Source organism: Leiobunum rupestre, chromosome 5 (assembly GCF_980474605.1).
Source record: "Leiobunum rupestre chromosome 5, qqLeiRupe1.1.hap1, whole genome shotgun sequence".
Taxonomy (NCBI): Eukaryota; Metazoa; Arthropoda; class Arachnida; order Opiliones; family Sclerosomatidae; genus Leiobunum; species Leiobunum rupestre.
Genome location: NC_143388.1, coordinates 25,253,676 through 25,272,864, shown reverse-complemented (window position 1 = coordinate 25,272,864; position 19,189 = coordinate 25,253,676). Strand labels below are relative to the sequence as shown.

The window sequence follows — 19,189 nt, the reverse complement described above, 5'->3', positions numbered from 1 at the left end:
CAGTAGAAGGCCCACAGGGCCCACTTTCGATCGGGCAAGGCCACCCAATGTTCAGTCTACCACTGTTGTTGGCCCACATGGCATACAGGGCTTGCCACCTGATTTAAAAACATTAAAAGTCGCTAGATAACTAGAGCCTGTAGAGGTGCGTAGGGTATTAGCCTAGCTAATTATTATAATTCTTTTAACTTCGCGTTGTTAATAACATAGTGGTTTTGATTAAATTTTTCCTTTGCCGTCACTCAGATCTGCCAAAACATCAAGAGCAACGGTTGGTCAAAGAACACCGATGCCAACGCTGGTCCATACGCTTACAAGGGTGACCAATGGGTTGGTTACGATGATCCAGCCACCATCGAGATGAAGGCCAAATTCGCCAAGAACAGCGGATACGGCGGTGCTATGGTTTGGGATATCGCTATGGATGATTTCACTGGTAACTGCTGCGGCGTCAAGAACCCACTCTTGAATGTCCTCAACAATGTCCTCCTGGGCAAGGGAACTGCCGCCAACGCCATGAAGTGCGCTTAAGACACCCTGACTTCTTATATTACCCTCGTTTGTTAATACATTCAAAGTTTATTTTATTTTGGTTTACTAGCAAATAAAATTCATTTTAATTAAGAAAACTGACTTTTTTATTAAAAATTTTTATTCAACGTAGGTAACTTCGTAGCAAAAATAGCGCCATCTGCTTTTGTACATGTCAACTTATTATCCATTTATTGTTCTCGAGCGCTCTGAAATAGACAGATTGCTCTACTCGGAGCAATTTTTTACGCGTTTTCCTTTTCAGTTTTTCCAAAAATTTACGGCGGCGTTGAATTTTTTCGGTAGCGGCGGCGCCAAGGGGCAAAAGTTTATCCCCCTCCACCTTTGAATATTTTGAAAAAAAAAAATCCAAAATTTTTTTGAAGAAAAAAATAAAGTACTTAGAAAATCTCAAAAACTTTATCGGCATCGGCGCGCTGAAAAGTAAAGGCTGGTTTTCACTAGGGCAAAAACGCCACGACGGTGAACGTCGACGGGAAAATTTCCCGTTAGGCCTAATGCAATATTTTTGCGTCGACTGTCACCGTTGCGTTGTGGCGTTTTTGCCCTAGTGAAAACCAGCCTTGACGCGGCGGCGGCGGTTCGGCGCCATAGAAAATATCGGCGACGGCGGCGTTGGATCGGCGGCGCTAGGCTCTATATAAAACTGATTCGGAGCGAATCCCGAGTAGTAAAATGGAAAACGTCAAGTGGATACTATTCGCATGTTCTGGAAGAAAAAGAGTACACCTTTTATTAAACTATTTAAACAATTCGCTTATCCTGGTGGAGATAATTACTCTACAACGTAACATCAAGGTCAGAGCATTGGGGATACACTTTTTACTCCTCATCACAAGTGGGAGTAAAGAGAGTAAACTTATAAAATCGTCTATTAGGTGAGTACGTTTCGCCTCTCTCAGACTAAAGGTGTTCTCTTTTAACCCAAAAACGAACTATTCACCTGTCCCGGGGCTGATAATTACTCTACACCATAAACTATTCCTCTGTTCCAGAATTTTGGGGCAACTCTTTTTACGCCTTCTGAAATGGAGGTGTAAAGAGAGTAAAGTGATAAAATCGTCTGCTTATCTACTAAAATAGCCGCAGGCAGCCCTTTTGAGAAAACATTTTTACCCCGACTCGAACTATTCGCCACCACAGAATCTGAGTATAATGACGTCATATATGGTTACTCTTCTTATCCTAAGTATCCGAAATCCCAGAACAAGCGGAAAGTATCCACCTACTTATAGGTATGAGCATAGAAATCTCATAGGTAACTAGAATGCTGCCGTGTAACTGGCAAATGGGCCAAACGCCGTAGCAGACGATAGCCAGATCTCAGCCAATCAGAGCTCAAAGAGTGGTTCTGCCAAGAATTTAATGTCACCAGAGAGAATGACGTCACCTATCTCCCGCTATAGTAGCGGATCCAAGGAGGATTATTATCCTCCTTGGCGGAACCACTCTACGGCCTCTCATTGGCTGAAGGTTCAAGGCGAACTGGCGTCAAGCTCGGCCGTAGCCGGCAGCATTCTAGTTACCTATGAGATTTCTATGGGTATGAGCATGAGTCTATAATACTGTTTCCAAAAGTTTGTCACTTGGGGGAATATTTTAATGAGAGCTAGTAATGGAGTGACGTCATCACAAGAAGATAATCTCCCCTAGCGAGGCGCTGTCAAAGGCTACGTGTGACGCGTTAATAAGCTCGTAATGAAATCTGTCAGTAAAACCTTTGCACGTGAAGAATAGGAAGTGTCACACTTATATAAAATATTATTATTTATGGTATGAGGAAATAGCAGACGACTTTTTTCTAGGCTACAACTTTCAGCTGTTGTAAACATAGAAATCTAACTAGGTAACTAGAATGCTGCCGTATAACTGGCAAATGGACCAAATGCCGTGGCAGACGATAGCCAGATCTCAGCCAATCAGAGCTCAAAGATTGGTTCTGCCAAGAATCAAATGTCACCAGAGAGAATGATGTCGCCTATCTCCCGCTATAGTAGCGGATCCAAGGAGAATTATTATCCTCCTTGGCGGAACCACTCTACGGCCTCTCATTTGAGTCATTGGCCGAAGGTTCAAAACGAACCTGGCGACAAGCTCGGCCGTAGGCAGCAGCATTCTAGTTACCTATGAGATTTCTATGGTTGTAAACAGATAATTTTTAAAAAGCAGACCGCTTTCACAACTCGGCCAGGGGGACAATTCTGTAAAAAATCGACTGGGAATTCTATCTCGATACCCTATACCATGTCGACATCGACTTCGACAATTTGCATTGATTTATGCTTATTCGAAATCTTTACCGAATACCATTCGTCGAGATCTCGAAGTTAGAAATGTAGTTTTCGATCGAAAATTGGATTTTGAATATTTACAGTATACGCCCCCAGTACTCGGTTACCGGCCATACTTCTGGCTGCGTTCAGTAGCTTGCAATAAATTAAACGTTGCAAGATTTCGGAACCGGTTTTCTACTGTACGCTTATTCCATTTCCGGTGTGACGTAGCGTTGCTGAACCGTTGCTGAAACATTTGAACCTGCTCTTCCAGCCGGTTTCTTCGTTGTTAAACGGAATCGTGACGTCACAGCACGCGGGAAGGCTAGCTGCGGACGACACAGCAGATAATATTTTATAAAAATTACAACAATCGTAAAAAAGCGTTCAACAGGCCAGGATAAAAATCTCAACGGAATCAACGCAAACGTAAAACGGTATGAGACTGTTAAGCTTCACTGAACGTAGTCTCTGACACAAATTTAAACTACGCACGAACCATGGATTAAAATCCATGCACGAACCAAAGTGAGATAATTAACAAAAGTGTGTAAATGTAATTATTTCTGGAATGAATGTTACACGCTAAATAAAAGTTGGGTGGGGAGGCGGGAATGAAGTACAAAAGTAGAAATAGTGTCGCCTGGTGAGAGCTTCGAGAACTAAGGAAGTACTGGAAAAGTTTTTTTTTTCTCGACGGACCTTGCTGGAAAAGGCTAGCTCATTGATTTTTTGCTAATCGACGGAAACCCTAGCGCCATCTATCTACGTTTTGACACAACACACGAAAGAACAGACCCGAAAATACGAGCATTGTCTATCCTAGCTAGCCTTCTATGGGGTCTATCTCGATAGCAGCATTCAGTAAACCTTTAGCATTGGAAAGTATAGGAACTCGCGCACTTTTGGTAATTATGTCACTTTTGGCATGAAGCATATTCACTTTAATGGAATTATTGAATTTCTGCTTGAAAAGAAAGTGGGACATATCCAAGATTTATATACTATACGCTAATTAGGGAACATAATATATTATCATCTTAACAATCTTGTTTTCTCGTAAAAAAATCATTTCCAAAATTGTGTTACCCCCAAGAAGTGCCAGCATAGTCAAGGCTCTTGAGTGAGGTTTTCAGAACGACCTCCCTCTGAGCGTAACTTTGACTCGGCCACATTTTCACCCCTTCTTGACCCCCTTTGAAACTTAACACCCACAATGAAAAACGCTACTATTCGACCGCTTCCTTGACACTGTTTGCCAGACCATAACCCTATTTTTTTTATACCCAAAGACAACACTTAACCTCTCTTTTTTAAGGAGTTGATAACAAAGTATAATTAATTGTTATTTTGATCTAAGCTTATTAATATCATAATGTTACTTATCTTAGGTGGTGCCTTCTGTATTAGTCTAGCTGATTATTATTATTATTATTATAAAAATAATTAAAAGCTTAATAATAATATTACTGTTGGTTTCACTAAAATAGAAAAATAATATACTTTCGAATATTATAGTTTGTATTTTAAAACAAAATTAAAAAGTTACAAAAAATATATCACACAATATACATCAACTTTTATTAATTACAAAAATATTTAAAGTTTAAATTGCTGGGCGCATAGTTTTCTATTAATTTCTGCTAATATAACCGAATAGTGCATCGCCTTCTCTTCGGAAACATTAGTGAAAAGATCTTCTTCCTTTTCAAGGATAATTTCTGTTAAATGTAATTAAATTTTAATAAGTTTAAAGGCTTGATTGTGGTACTACCCAGCCTACCTGATCTGAGCAGCTCGTTGCTTTTATCTTTGGGTCTGTCTTTTTTCTTGTTGCCAGATCCTTTTGGTCTTCCCCGTTTACGGGGCATATTAGAAGATAAACTATTTTCTTCGCTGTTAGAACCATCACCATCCATGTCATTTGTACTGCTGCTTGTACTGTTACTACCACGATGTCTTGATTTTCGGTGAATTTTCTTTAAATGATTATCAACTTGCAAAGAGTTAAAGTAATCTGGTCTTTCCCTGCGAACTCGCTCCGTTCTACGTCGTTTTACTTCTCCCTTCTCATCATTTTCTGATTTACTAGTAGGACGTCTAGCTGTGAAAAATACATGACCGCAAGGACAAGCTTTGCATGCCACTGGAACCTACAAATGATATTATGAAGAGCATAAAATACTTAATGTAAGGAATATTACTGAATTATTGTACCTGTTGTTTACAAGTTGGGCAAACTTTAGTAACCATATTTGAGAGTAAAGTATTCTAAACTTTACATTTTTAATTGCCAGTTAAAACCAAATCCAATCGTGTGGGAATGCCATTATTGATTGCCCTTGAAATACAAGAAAAAATTATATAATTATAATATTTACAAATCATGGAAATTTTATAAATTTACATACGGATATGTTTAGTTTTTTCCTTAAATTCTTAACAATTAAAATATATTTCTGTAATAATAATGATAGAAAGACCTTTAAGTTTATTTTATAAAATAATGTGAAGAAATGGGCCTATTTCGCTATTTTGCTTTTATTATCCAATGATCCAATTGAAATCAAGGATAAATAAGCAGACAAAATCACAATTTTCAACAATCAGCTGTTGGTATGGTATGTCTGAAATTTCGGTGTAAAATTTGAATCGCTTATTTTAAATGTTTCGTATTTCATCACTTCATGTAAATGTAATATATTTTAATAAGCAATATGGGTTTATTTTATAAGCAAATAAAGTTTTTTCATGGCTATTTTGATGCCAAGTATTTATCAACAGTTCCGGGTGTTTTCGGATTAGGGCCGAGGCCTAGTGTGATTTTTGAAAAAAGCTCGCAAGTAAATGCACTATTTGAAGGTTTAAAACAACAAGAAAGAACCAGTTTGGCGCGTGCCATTACTTTAGTGGAATCAGTACATCCGAAAAAGCGAATAGAAGCCCAAAATCTGTTAACTTCAGTGCTAAATTATGCCAAGGAAAAATACAAATCAGAAGGCCAAAAATCTCTAAGCTTCCGTATTGGGTTATCAGGTCCACCAGGAGCTGGAAAATCTACATTTATAGAAACATTTGGGAAATTTTTAACTTCCAACAATCACAGAGTCGCAGTTTTAGCCATTGATCCCTCATCATCAACTACTGGTGGATCACTGTTGGGTGACAAAACGAGAATGACTGAACTCACGCGAGACACGAATGCTTATATAAGACCATCTCCAACTGGAGGTCATCTAGGTGGTGTCACTAGAAGCACTAGTGAATCAATATTTTTATGTGAATGTGCAGGATATGATATAATATTTGTTGAAACTGTGGGAGTTGGACAGTCAGAGTATCGAGTAGCGGATATGGTTGATATGTTCATATTGCTAATTCCACCAGCTGGAGGTGATGAACTACAAGGAATTAAGCGTGGAATTGTTGAATTGGCAGATCTTGTTGTTATAAATAAAGCAGATGGAGATTTACTACCAGCAGCACGAAGAATCCAAGCAGAATATACAAGTGCTTTGAAATTTTCAAGGAGGAGATCTAAGGTTTGGAAACCTAGAGTAAGTAATCTTGAGATTTCTTTTAGCATCCATATAAATTATGGTAATTATTGATACTTTTCTTTATAGGTTATGGCAGTGTCATCCAAAACCAATGTAGGAATTCCAGAGTTATGGAAGGAAATATCGAATTTTTGGGAAGAACTATTAGAAGTTAAAGAGATTGAACGCAAAAGAGCAGATCAACAACTGATAGCTATGTGGAGCCACATTGAATCTCATCTACTTGAGACATTTAGAAACCATCATTTAGTCAAAGACGCCATCCCAGATTTAGAGAAATCTGTTGAAAATGGAATCTTAACTCCAGGATTAGCTGCTGATCACTTGATTAATGTGTTTAGTCGAAATATTTTAGAGTAAGGTTAGTTCCTTTTTTCATATTTGAATCTATTATTATAAAATTTTTATTAGCTCTATTTAAAAAAAAAAAAAAAAAAAAATAAAAATGAACTATTTTTTTATAACCTTTAATTTTATAATTTACATATACTCGAAATTAGCATACACTTTCACTCTAACATTGTCCGTAGATAGCTAAATTAACAATTGGTTATTTGTGGAATGTTCATTTACACGTATCGAAGTTTACAGTCTCTAGTGGATCCTTTAATGCTCGTATGAACAGCCTTTACAGTGTAAATGTTATATTTTTAACTTAAGGCTAAGGCACCAGTCGTGTGGTGCGGAAGGTTATCCTCTTTACAAAAACATGAAGGTTAGGAATAATTTGGTCATGAAGGCACAATTATTATTCAATATATTTTTTTAAATTGGCACTATGCATTAAGATTGCCGTAACTGAGATAATAAGGAAGCATTTTCTTGTTTCATTTGCTTTAAATCCGCCGTGATTCTTTCCAAATTTCCCGCAACCTTCTTTTGACTTTCAACTTCAATCTATAAAGTAGAAAATAACTCTAGAAAGCGCCTTTATATAAAGGCGGCTACACACATGTTGCGAAGCGAGCAACGCGAAATTAAAAAAAATTCCTAGCTTCGTGGGCGAATTTGATTATTGAAACGGAGCATGAAGCTCACAAGCAAATTTTGAGCGCGCACATGTGTGCAACCGGCTTTAGTCATTGCGAATAAATAGCAATTACTTGATCCTCTAAATCCCTTATTTCACGCATTATGGACCCAGTTTCTTCTACGGTTAAAATTAACAAACTGCAATTCTGTGTTATTTGTGAAAAAGAATTAGTATCAGCCAAAATGCCACCTAAACGTCTACAAAATACCTCGTGCAAAGCTGCTAAGTGTTTATAAGCTCTTCTGCTAGCTTCATCCTTCTTGGCATCCTATAATCAGAATATAAGTTAGCGTAACTTTACTATTTTAATTGTATAAACGTATAAATTTTTACCTTGAAAATGAGTTCATCCGTAACCGTAAAGGTACGGTCTAGTTTTCCTGATAAGGTGTTTATTTCCTTCTGCACTGCTTTTGTGTCAGTCAATACCTGAGAAATTCTATCGTTATACGTGTTAATTTTAAAAAACGCAAAATTCCTCTATACTTTTTCTATTTCAGCTTTTTGCTTTTTTATATTTCCCACAATTTCAATAATCCTCCTCGTGTAGGCAGATCTACTGAAATCCTTCTTCAATTTTTCATATTCAGTCACCTAATTAACGATACGTTATATTAATTTAATTTCAACCATAATAGTAATTCTTGTACCAATTGTTTATGTAAATCGTCTTTATTATGAGCTTCTTGACTGATTTCTTTCATTTTTTCCCGCAATAATTTTATTTCTTCTAGTTTTCTTTGTGACTCATCCTTAATAATATAAAACATTAGCTCAAGTGCATAATCACTGAATTTTTGACGATTTTAAATTTACCAATTGTTGAGAATTTAGTTCTTTCAGTTCTCGATATTTTTCTATAAGCGGTGCCCGATGTTTTTCCCATTGATTAGCTAGAGAAACCAAACGTTGACTGGTTATATCCACAACTGATTGCAATTTTTGCAAATTATTGTCAGCATCGGGAAGTAGGTCAAACGTTTGTTTTCTAACTAAGTAGTTTTCCTCCAACTCCTTGTCCCTCCTTTCTTGACTGCTCATTTGTTCGTTAATCTTTTAAGAAAAATTCAATATTAATTACGCAAAGTTTAAAATTTAACCCTTTGCGGACTGTACTTGTTGTATTCCCGCAGATAACTGCTTAGACTGCAGTTCCAGATTGTGTAATTTCTCTGTAACTTTTTCAGACTGATCTTGTAAAGCCCTAACTTCCTCTTCTCGTTGTTTCGCTAAATCTTCCGTTGACGTTAACCTTTTTATTTCCTCTTTTCCTTTTTCTTCCTCCTGTTACACAAGAATTTTGTTATCTAATCTTATCAGTACTTCCGACCATTAATTTCTCGTACACTGCAAATTTGAAACGTATCCTCAATTGTTTCCACCACAGCGGTTGGATAACGTTTCGAAGTTGCCATGACAATTAAGCTCGTAAAATAACCTTTGTAAATTGTAATTTCTCAGTATGAGTAAAACGCGAGCCTTTTATCCTTGTTACTTTATCCCGAACTGCGGGTGCGGCTGTTTCTAGTATAGGACAATTTTTAAGGGTTTGACGGAATGATTCTTTCATTTGATTGAGCATTTTTTCTCTTTTCTTTTGCTTATAATCTTGCTCAGAGAGACGAGAACCCAGCCCCAACTCCTTCCACTCATTTTCCCATTCACTAGCAGTCGCGTAAGCAATTGCATTAGCTTCTAGAATTGATGGAACAAAATCCCTTGAGTCACAAACTTGGTCACTAACAAATTTCATGTGGTTGTCGTAATACTTTTTAACATCTATTATCAAAAAAATGTGTTTAATAATGAGACAATAATATGTTATTAATTTTTATTTACCTATTGATAAATCAACTCCCATATTACTTCCGTAAGATGGGAATGATATTAGACTAGTAGTAACGGGATAATTGTCTTTAAAGCCCTGAAAATAGATTTTATGTAAAATTTGTATCATATTTGACCACTATATATTTACTTCACGGTGCCACGTGTTTGAGGTACTCCAACGAATGCCTTTCTCTTTGCAATATGATGGCGTCCATGGAAAAGATAGTCTTTTAGACAACTCTATCGCAATTGACTGTTTGACTAGTGCAGGCTTATCTAGTTATAAAAAACACAGTATTGAATATTTCAGACTATAATTAGTTTAGGTAATAAGAAAGTACCTAAAGGTTCACTAACGAGTTTTTCACTCTCCTTAGGTAGTTTTTCAATCAGGAATAAGAATATTTTGCGTAGCTCTGTTTCGCTCGAGTATAAAAATGTTTGATAGCCAATTTCTCCAGAAAACCCTTCCGCCTTTGAATGAAATCAAAGGTAAAATTTAACTTGATTAAAATAATTTGCTATACTTACTGTGCAAGCCGCAGCTAAAGCAGCACCAAGTCGATAGCGTGCTGCCATACCCGGAGGTACATTCCGCGGTATGTCTAATCCTGGTTGAATTGATTGCAAACATCTTACAACTCCTTCTACAACTAATTCAGTTGTGAATTGACGTAAACTATCGACATCATCCTTGATATCACTGCAAATTATTCATGTATTAATGATGTTGCTTATATTACTTTAAAATACTCTGTGATTTATATATCCTTTGTAGAAATGAATAACATAAGGGGTTGAAAGGAGACTAAAACTATTACATTTAAAAACTTTTAATTGAATTTACCATCCAAGTTGTCTTAGAGTGTGCACTATAATTTGATCCACCTCCTCCATGACAATCTCATGGGTCGGAAACCGCAAAGTTATGCAGGGAAGCCTTGCTTAGTCACGAGTTTACTAACGAATTTCAAACGACCAAAATTATTAGTTTTAATATAATATACTTATAAATACAAAACATGATGTATTATTTATTTGACTTACGGTTTATGTTTATTTCTGTTCTTTTATAATAGCATTTTTAATTAAGTTTAATTAATAAGTTTTCTTACGATATGTACAGCCCCGAAACGCTCTCCTTTAGGTCGTTTCCATAGCAACTGGATGGAAGCCATGTAAATTCCAGCATTTTTAAGGCATCAGAGAATTAGAGAACATGATCTGGAAATGGTTGTTTAGTAAAACATTTTACGATAAATAGTTTAATTTAAAAAATAATGTATTGGAAGAAGTATTGAATGGTATTTCAAAATGTCTTCTTATGAGCAAACATTAGATTCTGCTAGATTTACCTTAGAAGATGAAGGTTCGTACGCCTTGGTTATTTTTCCCGCCAGTTTAGTAGAAATTTCAAATTACCTAGCTTGCTTTAATACGAATTTAAAATGTATTAAAGAAAGCTAGGTAATTATAGTAATTATTTACTTACGATAGCTTAATATCTGTGTATATATAATGGCTTTGTGGGCGTATTGCAATAATTAAATTTTCATAAATAAATAACAATGTTTAATAAACACAAGAACTTTAAATTGTTTTATTTGTCAATTTAAAAGCGTATTTCTTATTTAAAAGATGTACCAGTTGCGCAATCAACACCTAGACAGAAAACCTCATTTCCACAACACACAGAAACACCTCGACCCAAGGAGTAAGTTAAAATATCTGTTAAATGTCAAATTCCTAGGTTAAAAATATGAAGGTATATAATTTTTTCTCTTCTTTTATTAGGAATTTAGTAACATTTATGTCAGACTATGAAGAAACAATATCAACTCTAGAAAGTGAAATCTCTAGATATAAAGTATGTTATATGAAGTTTAATATCATTTGAAGAATTAATATTAAGTAAAAAATCTAAATAGATTGAGATGCTAGATTGGAAATCTCAAGTGCACAATTTGATTGAAGATAACAAGAGGCTATCAAATGAGTTAAAAGATAGCGTGGAAACAAGAATTCATATGGTTAATGACTCATTACTACACCCAGAAATTGATGCCCTTAAGAAAGAAGTTTCTAGCTTAAATGAAGCAAAAGAGTCAATCTTGAAAATGTGGAATATAGCTCTGCAAGAAATTGAACGACTCGAAAAGGAATTGGAGGTGCCTTTAGTGCTTACATTTTATGTAAAATATTTGGGTTTTGATAAATTTTTTAATAGAGACATCGAATGGGTACTGATCTAAATTTGCTAGAAATGAAAATTAACGAGGTAAAGAATGATTATGACAAAGCTGTTGAAACTTTGTCAGCTGAGATAAGTTCTTTGAAGGAAGAACTGACGTAAGTTAATATTTTTTTCACGAAAATATAAATATTTAAGTTTAAGGCTTCATTGTAATTTCCAGAATAGCTAAAGCAAAATCATTAGCTTTACAGAAAAATTTTAATGAAGTTAAACAGTTAAATTCAGAGTTGGAAATTAAACTTCAAGAGAAGGAGAAAGAAATAGAACAATCTAAGAAAAAATCCCTCGAATATCAAAATAGAACGTTCGAGCTGGAATCGAAACTAATAGACTCCGAGAAATTAATTGAGTCCTGGGAAATTCGGTTCAAGGATTTGGAAAATGTCAATGAAATGTTGCAACATCAAATTAAAGCCCTGCAGCTTCGTGAGTAAGCATTGTGGTTTTGATGATTCTTTTAGCTTCTTTTTCACTTTTGCCTAATGTTTTGTTTATATTTCTTATTCAGGATGGAGTTGGAAAATGGAGCTTCCGAAGCTGTTCAACAGGCGAAAGAGAGTATGAAGTTAGCTGAGGATGCGATCTTAGAGAAAGATGTTGCTGTTTTTAGAGAAAATCAAGCTAAGAAGGAAATTGAAGGTCTGCAGTTGGCTATCGATAGAGTAGTTGAAAATGCTTCTGAAAAAACTAAAGCGGTTATGGTCAGTGTCAAAAAGAAGTGCGATGAGAAGATAAAGACTTTGGAGGATGAAATAAAAAGTTTGGAAGTTGTAAGTATTATTTTATTCCTCAATAGTAAATATGGGTAGAAACTTAAGAGTCTTGAACTAACTGCTTTTTCTGCCACCTACCATATGCAAGCCTTGATTTCTGGGTTTCGAGCCGAGCTTTGAGTATGAAAAATTTCACTTTTAGAGTATTGACTCATTGAGCACAGATTTAACATTTTATCCAGCTTTCCAGCTTTTAGGTTTAGCTTTAAAAGTGGTTTCAAGTACTCGAATAATTAGGCTTAGCTTAAAAAGGGGCTTTTGAATGCTCTTTGATAGATTTAGCTCATAAAAGGCAGTCTAAATTTATAATTGGTCATACAAGGGATTACAACAAGATAATAGTGGATTGATGAACAGCCAAACAACTGGAGAAAAACCACACCCTACGTTATGTAACTTATGGTTTTGGTTTCGTTTTCTCCATTTAAAACCAGTGACCAATCAGAAACCACTAGGACTTCTACCTCACCCAATAAGAGATCTTAAGGCGTGACCAAAAGGAAATTTTTTGTAGCTTTTCCCGCCAGTTTTAAAAGCTCAAGAGTAGTGCCTTGGTAAGAATAATAGTTTCGAGTACTCGAAAGTTAAGCCTAGGCCTGGATTTGAGGTTTGAACCATTTTTGAGCTTCTCAACTTCTCGGCTCTAAGCTCTATCCAGTACTCGCACATGCTTTTAAACATAGTAATAAAAATTAATAACTGCGTATAATGGTTAATTTAAGTTTGGGTTTGCATTATGAAAGCCTAATTAAGAAGAGTTATTCATATTGGTGGAGTACCAGTTTTGACATTCTCCCGTTATCTTGACACTAATCCCTTTTCACATATTGCTTTCATATCAGGAGGTGGGAGAAAAGCAAGCCGAAAATTCCAGAATTAGTCGAGAAAAGAAACAGTTGGAATTGGAATTAAATAACATTTATAAAGAAAAGAACGGTGTCACCAATCAAGCCTTATTAGACAACTTATACCTAAAACTGACGTCGACAGAGATAGCGAGGGACCAGGCGTTGTCTGCCATCCAAAACCTAGAATATAGTCTAAAACAATCCAAAGAAAGCTTTCAGGAAGAGCTCCATTACCGTGAGACTGAAATACAACAACTTCAAGAGCAGCTCAACTTAGTACAACAAAGTTTCAAGTCCAGTGCTAACGAAAGGCTTGAGCTATTAAACAAAGTAACTAAATTAAAGAATCGCTGTTTGTCTCAAGATGAAGAGAACTCTGCATTTAGAAATAAACTGAAAAAGGATGTAAGTTTGTAACTTTTGAATTTACGATGAATCTAAGTACTAAATTAAGTATATCCTTCCCTAGATTACATATTTTGAGAGAACTTTGCGTGAACAACAAGAGGAGCACAAACGCCACATTGAAGATCGATGTCAAACACACAATGACACCATTTTTGAGCTCAAAGGACTAGTTGATGCTCAACAGAAAATGGTGCAAAAGTAGGCTTCAAATCCCTCCTAAATAATTTTCTCTTGTGTAAAATATTTCAAAAACTTATTTACAATTTTGGAAGATGGAAAGAAGAAGCCAAAAAATTAACTGAAAAGTTTGAACAAGAGTTGACCAAAATGTCTTCCGAATTAATTCCACTGAAGGAAGATAGGAAACGATTAAAAAGAGATTTGGAGGAAAGTGAAAATCGACTAGCACAGGTAGACAATTTCCTTTGTTCTTATGTGTTGCTCATTTTTACGTTTTGGATTTTCCTTTGTGTGTTGAGCAGTTTTATTCAGTTCGGTCATTGTTAAATACATTGAACCACACATCACACAGGGGAGGAAATAATTTCCTCTTTTTGAGTGGTTTAATTTCCCATCGTCAAGATTTTAGTGGTCTCATTGCTGCATTTTACTGAAGCACCTTCCAGCAACTCTTAAAGGGAGTAAGAACTAAATCGTAAAGTCATCTGCTAAAACATGCAGACAATCACCCCAACCTTCTGTTAAAGGGAATAGGTATTTGGTACACATTAAACACCAACACTTCCAATATTGGCCACTCCATATATTTCTGGCGCTAGTTAGTGAACTCTTACTCAAATGATTAAAGGTCTTCCATAAAGAATGCGTTGAGTTTATATTCCCTTTAAACCTGGTGGTAGAAATATGTAATTCCATGATTCACCATAAATATAGAAGCTCATACTCCCTTTAAGAGAAAACCGACTTGACTGGACTACATCTGCCATCTATTGGTGGTAATGCATACTAAAATAGAGAATATTCCAAATTTCAGAGGGAGTAGAAAACCGTTGTAGAAAAGAATTATTAGACAACGTAAATTATATTTATCATATAAAATATTGTCTATCTCTACATAAAATTTTGGGCACTGAATATCCACAATGATTGTAGTTGGAGTCAAAATTTCGCCCAAGCCTTGGATGGAGCCGACACTTGCTGGGTGAAACAACTCCGATACAGTGATTTCAGTATCACGTAACACAACGTCACCTATGCTTTTTCCCATAGAGAAAAAATCCCGCATAAAATGGCAGCCATAGCCAAAGCTACGAACTGAAACTTCTCTATTGTGTTGAGTTTGAAAGTTACATCCCCACGGGCCACTGGTGGTAAGGGTTTTTCCTGAGTTCTTCGGTTTGCCCCTCTCTATAAATTAAAAACGAGGTAAGTGTAGGGAGCTGTTGGATCATGTGACATGAAGAGTTTGCCACCATCCTCCTTCCATTTGCAATACTATCCTGGAGAGTGCTTTGGGTATTCCTCCCCTTAACAACCAATCAAATCGGCCTTCCATCTCATCAGTCCTCTGAAGTTCTGACATGATTGAAACGTATGTTGGTGACGTATTTCCTTCCCCCAGTCTCCTGGCGTTGAAAAACTGATGAGGTAGAATAAATAGAGATCCAAATCCGCCTTCCATGACCTACCGTTTCGCGGGACAGTATTTCTTGAGTTGGAGAGTTAGGCCTAGTAAATGAACTCAATCAAATCGTGTGGGCGCCATCTATCGTGTTATAGAAAAACTAAACCTTAACATATTTTGCAAAAGTGTCTGCTTATAGAAACAGATAGCGCCAACACGATTGGATAAAACTTAAGCCTAATTCTCCGACTCAAATATAACGTATTCCGCGAATCCCAGATTTGTTTGGATATCTATTCTACCTCATTGGGAAAAACTAGACTAGTTACAACTAGCACGAATAGTTATTTTTATAAAATAACCTTGGCCATCTTGTTGAAATGTTGTCTCCCCGCTTCAGCTGTGGATCCGTTTTCTCTCCCACTAAAGAGCTTATGAACTCATTCTTAGGCATTGGCTGAACTATTCCAGGGCAACATTTCAACAAGGTGGGCAAGCGTAAAGACATTTTATCAAATCAACTATTTCCGCTAAATCGGCGGCGGGAATTTCGAATTTATATATAATAATTTTGGAATATTTCAAAGTGATAAATACTAAAAGTTAAGCATATCTATAAAAGTTAAGTCCAGGGTAATTATAGAACGGGTAATTCAGAGATTACCACGTTGAAGTACATAAACGTGCGCTTTGATGATTGTCCAGGAGCATATTACTAAAAATATGCTAAAATGAAGCTTAAAAATAACTATTTACATGAAATATTAATGGTAACTGCGAAATTTACGCAATAGACATTTCTTAAATGGATTAATATAACACAACAAAAAATAGGGGCAATTCTAAATTCCCACCGCCATGACAGTTACACCGTTTTTTATCAATAAGCAAATTACAATGGTGACGTCACAGGGTTTCAGACGACAACACTAAGAACGCAACCCGTCAAAAGTCGTACAAATACAATTTTCATTGGCTAGACGCATTAGCGTCTGCTGCCGTCGGAAGGGGAAAATTCGGAAATTGTCTTCCCCCCGCCCGTAAAACGTTCAGCGTAAAGGCTCGTCGAATGAAATTCGTACACAACCCTTCGTTAGCGTGTTTAAATGCTAGCTGCGTTCTCCTTGTGTTTGTTGCTCCTAGGTAGTAGTATTCTTAACCTGCAACTGAGTTATCAGCAACTACTGAAACTGCGTCAACCTACACAGCTTGTGGAAGAGCATCCAAATTTAATCAAGCTATTAAAATCATAATCATCCAGGGTTGCCACACGTCAGGGAAATCAGGGAATTTAAAAATGAGCCTAAAAAGTCAGGGAATTTTAAGAATCTGTAAAAAGTCGGGGAAATGTCAAGGAATTCAGTTTTATCTTAACACTTTTAAGGTAATTTTACTCTAGATCTATGGCAAATTCTGTTATTATTATTTATATCCTTGAAAGGTTTTTTTTGACGTTGAAATTACTTTTGTAGTGAAAAATAAGTTGATAAAATTTATTAACTTCTGATAAATGTAAAAGTTAAAAACTCTAATTTTGGCCCTCAAAAGTCAGGGAAAATAACTTAAAATGGTCAGAGAAAACGGTATAGTCAGGGAATTTGAATCTGAGAATATTGTGGCAACCCTGTCATCATTGGTTAAAATCTTTTAACTATTTTATATAAAAATTTTCATAATTACCAAAAGTGTGCAAGTTCGTATACTTTCTAATGCTAAAGATTTACTGAATGCCGCTATCGAGATAGACCACATAGAAGACTAGGCTATTATGGACGATGCACTATTTTTCTAGTTCGTACTTTCGTGTTTTTTATTAAAACGTAGATAGATGGCAGTAGCGTTTTCCGTCGAGTTGCTAAAAATCGAAACGCTTGCTAGCCTCTTCTAGTGTTTCATTATTTATCGAAGCCCTCACCAGGTGGCATTATTTCTACTTTTTAATTTCGTTCCCTCCAAAATGTATATCCCTCCCTCTCCACTCCCCATTTTCACTTCATTCGTAGTATCATAAGTATAATATTGTTACATAAGTGTGACACTTCCTATTTTTCACATGCAAGTTTTACTGAGGGCACAAGAACAAGACAGACTGCATTACGGGCTTCGTCACCGTTTTGCGTCCGCCTGCTTCCACGTCACACGTACCCTTTGACAGCGCCTCGCTAGGGGGAGATTTTCTTCTTGTGAGTGACGTCACTCCGTTACTAGCTCTCAGTAAAATATTCCCCAAAGTGACAAACTTATGGAAAAATATTATAGACTTATGGTAATATTCATTTAAAAAAAGGTTCGATTGACACACTTTTGTTAGTTATGTAACTTTTGATTGTATGATATATTTTCAATTTAGATGCTTTCAATTATACTAGATGGCGCAATTCTGAAACTTTCTCGTACAGGGGGGAATAATATTTATTTATTTATTAACCTTATTTTAAGCGAAATTAAAAGGAACATGTGAAAAGTATTTTTAGATAGATAAAATATATACGTTTCAGACTTGCCGCCATCTAGTAAGACTTTGGGTATTTAAAAATTAGCCTATAATGGCGTTCCTTGTAAAAAATTGTATTGTGATTCTTCGTGAAACCATTTAAATGTTTTCCTGCCTTTTTTAAAAGTGATTTTTTTTAATAAATAAAATATATGCATTCATTCATTTGTCGGTTTATAGAGTAGTAGCACTCTGTAGCTTTCGCCATGGCCTGGTCGCAAATTTTTTATCTATAAGAAAGAGCGTGGGTGACGTACTAGGACGTCACAGTGCTATTACTCTATAATGTGGGAAGTTTAGCATAATATACTCGCCAACTGAAAGCACTTTAATTAATTTTACAGTTTGAGGAGCAAACTCATGGTTTAACTATGGAAAATATGAGGTTAAATAATAAAGTCCAATTACTGGAACAACTAAGCAAGGTGCATATTACCTTTAATCTTTCGCACAACTTCAATATATTTTGCACAAAACCATTGGATTTCATTTTCTTTTGCGCTTTTAGGTTACATCTAGAAATTTTGATACTTCTTGACAAAACTCTGATGCAATAGGCGATTTTGTTGTATTTTAATACTTTTGTATTAAAGTGTATTTTAATAATTGTTGTACAAAACCACTTATAATGTAATTATCTAAATTAAAAGCCCGGTTGGGTGTGTATTTTAATTTTCGTTTCCCTCCAACTTAATCCCTTACTTTGTAAAGGTTTTCGAAAGCTAACGCTCTCTTCCTATTGGTGGAGATTTTTCCCGCCTTTTATCGGCGTTGTCCGAGCGCATGGTAACCTAAGAATGAACGTAAATTCCTGCCCCTAGTAACTCGGCTTTCCCTTCATCCTCGCCATCCGGAACTAGGCTTCTCTTTCCCTCATAGCAACAAAAATGCAGTTTCCGGAACGTGGCCAGCCAATTAGATTGTTTCCCGCCCAAAATCTTTTCGTGAAATATATTCGTTTCTCCCTCAATTTTATGGCTTAGCGCTAGTGGCTCGCGCTCAAATCACTCGTAGGCTTACACGTAAGAGAGAAGCTCCCGTGGATTTCCAAAGTGCCAACAAGTAGTCCCGCAAGATCAGCCGTATTAACCGTCAGGTTCAAAATGAACGAGTTCGCCAAGAAGGCGAGAATATTATTTCATTGCATGATCGAATACAAAAAAGTGGCAATGACCCAACCATATCGCAGGGCTCCCAGAGTCAGAGGCGTAGCGAGGGGGGGCATACGCCCCGGGCGCCGACGGTCAGGGGGGCGCCAAAAAGGCGGATAAAGTATTAAAGTGGATATTGGAAACTGGAAATTTTTTATATATCAATTAAATTGTAATATATTAATATTTATTTTGTTATTAATAATGATTAGGTTTCGTTTAAAAACGAGGAATTTTATGGCGGAAATTGGGGCCGCCTTTATTTGGGGCGGGGGGGGGTGCAAATTTTGGAGTTTGGCTGTGGGCGCCAATTAACCTCACTACGCCACTGCCCAGGGTTCCTATAATTCCTATAAATTCCTGTAATTTCAATATGCTCCTATAATTTCCTATTTTTTCAAAATTGTTCCTATAAATTCCTATTTTTA

The 19,189-nt window shown here is 36.2% G+C and overlaps 5 protein-coding genes across 8 annotated transcripts in view; 3 read left to right on the top strand and 2 right to left on the bottom strand.

Moving 5' to 3' along the window:
- The window catches only part of LOC149943949 (chitinase-3-like protein 1), a 66,169-nt gene extending 65,540 nt beyond the window's left edge, over window positions 1-629 (top strand). For both annotated transcript variants that reach the window (XM_090175062.1, XM_090175063.1), the window contains exon 7: window positions 247-629. In XM_090175062.1, the coding sequence (XP_090031188.1) occupies window positions 247-531 (285 nt within the window). In that variant the 3' untranslated portion in view covers window positions 532-629. The remainder of the gene's footprint in view (window positions 1-246) is intronic.
- A 3,699-nt stretch (window positions 630-4,328) lies between these two features.
- On the bottom strand, window positions 4,329-5,365 carry LOC149943948 (uncharacterized). Its single transcript, XM_090175184.1, has 4 exons — window positions 5,237-5,365; window positions 5,043-5,166; window positions 4,609-4,978; window positions 4,329-4,546 (listed from the first exon to the last, which is right to left on the bottom strand). The coding sequence occupies exons 2-4, from the start codon at window positions 5,076-5,078 to the stop codon at window positions 4,425-4,427; spliced, it is 528 nt and encodes a 175-aa protein (XP_090031310.1). The 5' UTR covers window positions 5,079-5,166; window positions 5,237-5,365; the 3' UTR covers window positions 4,329-4,424.
- Window positions 5,366-5,434: 69 nt separating this feature from the next.
- On the top strand, window positions 5,435-10,495 carry LOC149943946 (methylmalonic aciduria type A protein, mitochondrial-like). Its single transcript, XM_090176033.1, has 3 exons — window positions 5,435-6,382; window positions 6,452-6,746; window positions 10,396-10,495. Exons 1-2 carry the CDS (start codon window positions 5,543-5,545, stop codon window positions 6,743-6,745), a joined length of 1,134 nt encoding a protein of 377 aa, XP_090032159.1. The 5' UTR covers window positions 5,435-5,542; the 3' UTR covers window position 6,746; window positions 10,396-10,495.
- On the bottom strand, window positions 6,837-10,423 carry LOC149943947 (coiled-coil domain-containing protein 22 homolog). The gene is made up of 15 exons (XM_090176032.1): window positions 10,296-10,423; window positions 10,096-10,208; window positions 9,780-9,951; window positions 9,590-9,722; window positions 9,397-9,524; window positions 9,258-9,342; window positions 8,857-9,197; window positions 8,535-8,702; window positions 8,235-8,471; window positions 8,069-8,170; window positions 7,905-8,012; window positions 7,752-7,847; window positions 7,627-7,686; window positions 7,489-7,563; window positions 6,837-7,282 (listed from the first exon to the last, which is right to left on the bottom strand). Exons 2-15 carry the CDS (start codon window positions 10,143-10,145, stop codon window positions 7,169-7,171), a joined length of 1,869 nt encoding a protein of 622 aa, XP_090032158.1. The 5' UTR covers window positions 10,146-10,208; window positions 10,296-10,423; the 3' UTR covers window positions 6,837-7,168.
- On the top strand, window positions 9,667-18,249 carry LOC149943945 (sodium channel and clathrin linker 1-like). 3 transcript variants are annotated; one of them, XM_090176030.1, is made up of 12 exons: window positions 9,667-9,740; window positions 10,887-10,962; window positions 11,043-11,115; window positions 11,177-11,416; window positions 11,476-11,597; window positions 11,663-11,932; window positions 12,011-12,272; window positions 13,118-13,528; window positions 13,593-13,729; window positions 13,804-13,942; window positions 17,955-18,035; window positions 18,119-18,249. In XM_090176030.1, the coding sequence occupies exons 1-12, from the start codon at window positions 9,686-9,688 to the stop codon at window positions 18,146-18,148; spliced, it is 1,896 nt and encodes a 631-aa protein (XP_090032156.1). In that variant the 5' UTR covers window positions 9,667-9,685; the 3' UTR covers window positions 18,149-18,249. The 3 variants fall into 3 exon arrangements, with proteins under 3 accessions (XP_090032156.1, XP_090032155.1, XP_090032157.1); XM_090176029.1 differs by lacking the exon at window positions 9,667-9,740 and adding an exon at window positions 10,539-10,617; XM_090176031.1 differs by lacking the exons at window positions 9,667-9,740; window positions 17,955-18,035; window positions 18,119-18,249 and adding exons at window positions 10,539-10,617; window positions 14,645-15,783.
- The last annotated feature ends 940 nt before the right edge of the window (window positions 18,250-19,189 follow it).

What these genes read in the sequence shown, in the direction of transcription:
- LOC149943948 (XM_090175184.1), bottom strand. Translation starts at nt 5,078, where the DNA reads ATGGTTACTAAAGTTTGCCCAACTTGTAAACAACAG. An exon ending in GCCCAACTTGTAAACAACAG is followed by an intron (nt 4,979 to 5,042) that starts GTACAATAATTC and finishes TATCATTTGTAG; the next exon opens with GTTCCAGTGGCATGCAAAGC. An exon ending in CAACGAGCTGCTCAGATCAG is followed by an intron (nt 4,547 to 4,608) that starts GTAGGCTGGGTA and finishes TACATTTAACAG; the next exon opens with AAATTATCCTTGAAAAGGAA.
- LOC149943946 (XM_090176033.1), top strand. Translation starts at nt 5,543, where the DNA reads ATGGGTTTATTTTATAAGCAAATAAAGTTTTTTCATGGCTATTTTGAT. An exon ending in CTAAGGTTTGGAAACCTAGA is followed by an intron (nt 6,383 to 6,451) that starts GTAAGTAATCTT and finishes TTTTCTTTATAG; the next exon opens with GTTATGGCAGTGTCATCCAA.
- LOC149943945 (XM_090176030.1), top strand. Translation starts at nt 9,686, where the DNA reads ATGTTTGATAGCCAATTTCTCCAGAAAACCCTTCCGCCTTTGAATGAA. An exon ending in TCTTTGAAGGAAGAACTGAC is followed by an intron (nt 11,598 to 11,662) that starts GTAAGTTAATAT and finishes TGTAATTTCCAG; the next exon opens with AATAGCTAAAGCAAAATCAT. An exon ending in GTGAAAATCGACTAGCACAG is followed by an intron (nt 13,943 to 17,954) that starts GTAGACAATTTC and finishes TTAATTTTACAG; the next exon opens with TTTGAGGAGCAAACTCATGG.
- LOC149943947 (XM_090176032.1), bottom strand. Translation starts at nt 10,145, where the DNA reads ATGGAGGAGGTGGATCAAATTATAGTGCACACTCTAAGACAACTTGGA. An exon ending in TATCTGCGGGAATACAACAA is followed by an intron (nt 8,472 to 8,534) that starts GTACAGTCCGCA and finishes TTTTCTTAAAAG; the next exon opens with ATTAACGAACAAATGAGCAG. An exon ending in AACTAAATTCTCAACAATTG is followed by an intron (nt 8,171 to 8,234) that starts GTAAATTTAAAA and finishes TATATTATTAAG; the next exon opens with GATGAGTCACAAAGAAAACT.